The sequence below is a fragment of the Papaver somniferum genome, chromosome 7 (genome assembly GCF_003573695.1).
Source record: "Papaver somniferum cultivar HN1 chromosome 7, ASM357369v1, whole genome shotgun sequence".
NCBI lineage: Eukaryota > Viridiplantae > Streptophyta > Magnoliopsida > Ranunculales > Papaveraceae > Papaver > Papaver somniferum.
In genome coordinates this window covers 161,964,923-161,969,391 of record NC_039364.1, presented here as the reverse complement: position 1 = coordinate 161,969,391, position 4,469 = coordinate 161,964,923, and the positions used below count along the sequence as shown (strand labels likewise).

Sequence of the window (4,469 nt, the reverse complement as noted above, 5' to 3'; positions counted from 1 at the left end):
TAAAAGGAAAAGAAAGAGTTAGCTTTAGGGTTAATATATGTTTCATATCACGGCCGTAGGATGAATGAGCTTATTAAAGCTGTTGGATCTAATGTAAATGTGAATGAAGGGTATGATAGTAATCCCATCTAATAATTACATTTTTACAATTTTTTAAATTATATATTAATTTCTTAACAGAAGTCAGTTGGGTCAACGTTATTTTCAAGTACCAAACACCAAGCTGGATAAATGTTAGACCAAACTCAAAAATTAGATAAAACCTGAGTACCAAAAATAAAATAGCCCCTAAAAAAAACATTACAGTGATTGTTTTCATACTTTGGTCCATTTGGAATCATAGAAATGATGTGTCAGTCCTGATCCTTTAATCTTAACTAATAAGATTAAAAGAGATAAGACAATTCAAATGGCCAAGAACCGTGATGTCTTCTTGGAGTTAGAAAATTCAGTGACCTTTGATTAGATTATTCGATTTGATGATTCTTACAGAAAGCATAATAACCCAATGGGATATGTATGTCATCTCTATCAATAATGTTTCAGGATGTTATATGTGAATTCACAGTAGGTTCTGATTGGGCAGCTAACCCATAGATGCTGAAGCTAAGGCGTTTCATAAGCTCTTATGTAGATCAAAATATTGAAGATTAGCTCCTGTCTGTTTTTGAGTGACTGCAAGAATATGATCTCTGCCATAAAAAAATGCCAAGAACTTTTTATCTCCATTAGTAATGTTTGTTTTCAATTTAGGAATAGGATTTTACTGCTTTCTTTAGACAAATTAACAAAAGAAGTTAGAGTTTTAAGTATCCGAAATTTCTCTATTGAAACTTTGGTTTGTGAAACGAAGACGTTGTTTTTTAACAAACTAAGTAGGAATTTATTTCTTATCTTAAACTCGGTCAGTTATGCTTCTAGTTAAATCAGCAATTATTAAGAAAAAAAAATCCCCATTCCCCATTGTACTGTTTGGCCAACGCTTGCCTTTTTTGTTTTTTGTTTTTGGCAAGGGCAAGCTTTCACATGCAAGAACTGTCCCATAATTCGGTCAGGGATTCAGGTTGCTCTCAATTTGGTTTATTTTCTTTCACTTTGGTTTAACCAGAGGTGCCATGGGTCAGCCACAACTTTTCCATGCCCAGAAAGTCAAGATGACCAACCAACAAACCCTTTGGCTGTTGATTTTTTTTTTTTTTGGTCATATACTATCGGCCGCTAGTCCCTTTTTTTTATTGGTATCCTTCCCTTTCAAGTATGTCTCATGTCATGCTCCTTTTGACTGATACCTTTCTCTGTCTTTACCTACCCTTCACCAACTCCCAAGTTGTCTGTTCCCATCATCTCTATCCCATCCCATCCATTCACCTACAAACTAATTTTCATTTTATTCCAAATAATCATTTAATCTCAGCCTTTCAGCTCTACCTGTCACTCAAACATATAAGATGCTGCTCATTTACCCATCAACTCCTCAAAGCACTAGATCATTGACCAACTACTTGAGCTAAAACACTTTCAGCATACGAAAGAAAAAATGTCAAAAAAAAGTTCACCAACCGCACTTCCTACCTATTCCATTTTTTTTTCTTTTATAAACTTTTCAACAATCCTCTAAAACTACTTGCCCTCCCATTTCTTTGTTCTTCATCTTCTTGTCATTCATGGCAATTTTCATATTTGTTTCTGCAATACTCTTTATAATCCTGAGTTACAATATATTCCAACGTTTAAGGTTCAAGCTTCCACCAGGTCCACGTCCATGGCCAATAGTGGGTAATCTCTACGACATCAAACCGGTAAGGTTCCGGTGTTTTTACGACTGGTCGAAGATTTACGGACCAATCATTTCGGTTTGGTTCGGTTCTACGTTGAATGTCGTCGTGTCCAATACAGAGTTAGCTAAACAGGTGTTGAAAGAAAAAGATCAGCAGTTGGCTGATAGGCACAGGAGCCGATCAGCTGCGAAATTCAGTAGAGATGGTACGGATCTTATTTGGGCTGATTATGGTCCTCATTATGTTAAGGTTAGAAAAGTTTGTACACTTGAACTTTTCTCACCTAAAAGGATTGAAGCTCTTAGGCCTATTAGAGAAGATGAAGTCACTGCCATGGTTGAATCTATCTTTAATGGCTGCACTAAACCAGGTAATTCAATTAAATGAACTCTTTGCTTTCCATAACATATTTCGTGTTTCTCAATAGTCAATTATGATGCTGCTAGATCATAAATGTCCCAGCACGAGTAAATTATTTGCAGTGAAGTAGCTAGCTAATTTAACTAAATTTAGTCACACCTTCAATATATATCATGGGTCAAAGAAAATATATATAAAGTTAACTAGCTAACCCAAGCTATCTTTTTTTTCTTCTTCTAATTTTTGTGTTTAGTGATTTTAATGGCAATTAATTTGATTTAATAAATGTTTGTGTAGATAAGAGTGGGAAAAGTCTGACTGTGAAGAACTATTTAAGTGGGGTAGCATTCAACAACATAACTAGGCTAGCATTTGGTAAAAGATTTGTGAATTCAGAAGGTATAATGGATGAACAAGGACTAGAATTTAAAGCTATTGTTGCTAATGGTTTAAAGCTCGGTGCGTCGCTAGCAATGGCTGAACATATTCCATGGCTAAGATTTTTGTTCCCACTTGAGGAAGAAGCCTTTGCAAAGCACGGAGCTCGCAGGGACCGTCTCACCAGAGCTATTATGGATGAACATACTCTTGCTCGTCAGACCAGCGGTGGTGCTAAGCAGCATTTTGTTGATGCATTGCTAACTGTTCAAGAGCAGTATGATCTTAGTGAAGATACCATTATTGGCCTTCTCTGGGTTAGTCTAAATTTACTTTTACCCTTCAAAAATCAGTACATTTGAAAATTCTGTAAGTAATGCTGTATTCAAATTTATGTTTGCAGGACATGATCACAGCAGGTATGGACACAACAGCGATATCAGTTGAATGGGCTATGGCAGAACTGATTAAGAACCCCAGGGTTCAAGAGAAGGCTCAGGAGGAACTGGATCGAGTTGTAGGAACTGAACGTGTAATGACAGAGTTGGACTTCTCGAATCTCCCTTACCTGATGTCAATTGCCAAGGAGGCGTTGCGGCTGCACCCACCAACTCCGCTTATGTTGCCTCACAAGGCCAATGCCAATGTCAAGATTGGTGGTTATGATATCCCCAAGGGTTCTAATGTTCACGTAAATGTCTGGGCTGTAGCGCGTGATCCAGCTGTATGGAAAGAACCATTTGAGTTCCGTCCTGAGCGTTTCATGGAGGAGGACGTCGACATGAAAGGTCACGATTATCGGCTATTACCCTTTGGTGCAGGGCGTCGTGTCTGCCCTGGTGCACAATTAGGAATAAACTTGGTGGCATCAATGTTGGGTCATCTATTGCACCATTTCTGTTGGAACCCAACCGAAGGGGTGAAGCCCGAGGAACTTGACATGTCGGAAAACCCTGGTCTGGTGACCTACATGAGGACACCGTTACTAGCAGTTCCTACCCCAAGGTTGCCTTCTGAGTTGTACAAACGTGTCGCTGCTGATATCTAAGATTTCTGTTCCGCAGATTTTCAAAACTTTCCAGGTTCTGGTTTTCTGTTCTTGTGATTCTGTCTTTGAAAGCTGAAATTGATTTTAGTAAGTTGCTTGGCAAAGGTACTGAGAAATGAAGAGAACAAATGTAAAATGAACGGATCAATCTACATCTTTATAGTTCTGATTGATCGCTACCCTTGCATCAATATATGAATAGATTTCTGAGAAGGTGATCTCCAATACGGCAATACTGTAGCGTAAATATATGAATAGATGTCTTTACTGACCTGCAAATTTGTTTCATAGGAACTTCTTGGGCAATAAAGTTCTGCCTGTTGAATACAATCCTTGCTTATATACTGTAATTGAAGTCCTCCAAAACATTGAACTTCTGATAATACTAACAGATTCATAAAGAAACCTATTTTGAGGCATACTCATTCTTTTTTTTTTGAGGCATACTCATCCATTATATTTTCTAGGGTGGGTTTATAAGGGTGTCTAAAGATAATGTAATTATCTATATATCCCTAAATAATTTCAATTTGTCATAGTTTCCTTATCCTCAAAAACCTAAAATTAAAAATCAAAATAAACTTTAAACTTAAACATTTAGGACTCCAATTCAATAAAGAAATTAATCAAACAAAGGAAACACGAATCGAAGTGAGCGATGTTGGAATGCGAAATCCAAATCTCAATTGCTCTTAGATGTATTTTAGAATGTACGCGTAACAAACCCATCTTGTTTTTGTTTACTTTATTTTGTTTGATCGGTAGAATATGATTTCAAAGATGAAATTAGGGTTTTCAGAAGATCAGTTCGGCTGATCTTGCAGTATCAATTTTGAGCCGAACTTAGTGTATGATTTAGAGAAACACTATGTTCGGCTAATGCGACTTTACAATATTTTCAGCCG

At 37.0% G+C, this 4,469-nt stretch overlaps 1 protein-coding gene across 1 annotated transcript; it reads left to right on the top strand.

Moving 5' to 3' along the window:
* Positions 1 to 1,597: 1,597 nt before the first annotated feature.
* On the top strand, positions 1,598 to 3,837 carry LOC113298939 (cytochrome P450 98A2-like). The gene is made up of 3 exons (XM_026547838.1): positions 1,598 to 2,148; positions 2,436 to 2,833; positions 2,920 to 3,837. The coding sequence occupies exons 1-3, from the start codon at positions 1,665 to 1,667 to the stop codon at positions 3,562 to 3,564; spliced, it is 1,527 nt and encodes a 508-aa protein (XP_026403623.1). The 5' UTR covers positions 1,598 to 1,664; the 3' UTR covers positions 3,565 to 3,837.
* The last annotated feature ends 632 nt before the right edge of the window (positions 3,838 to 4,469 follow it).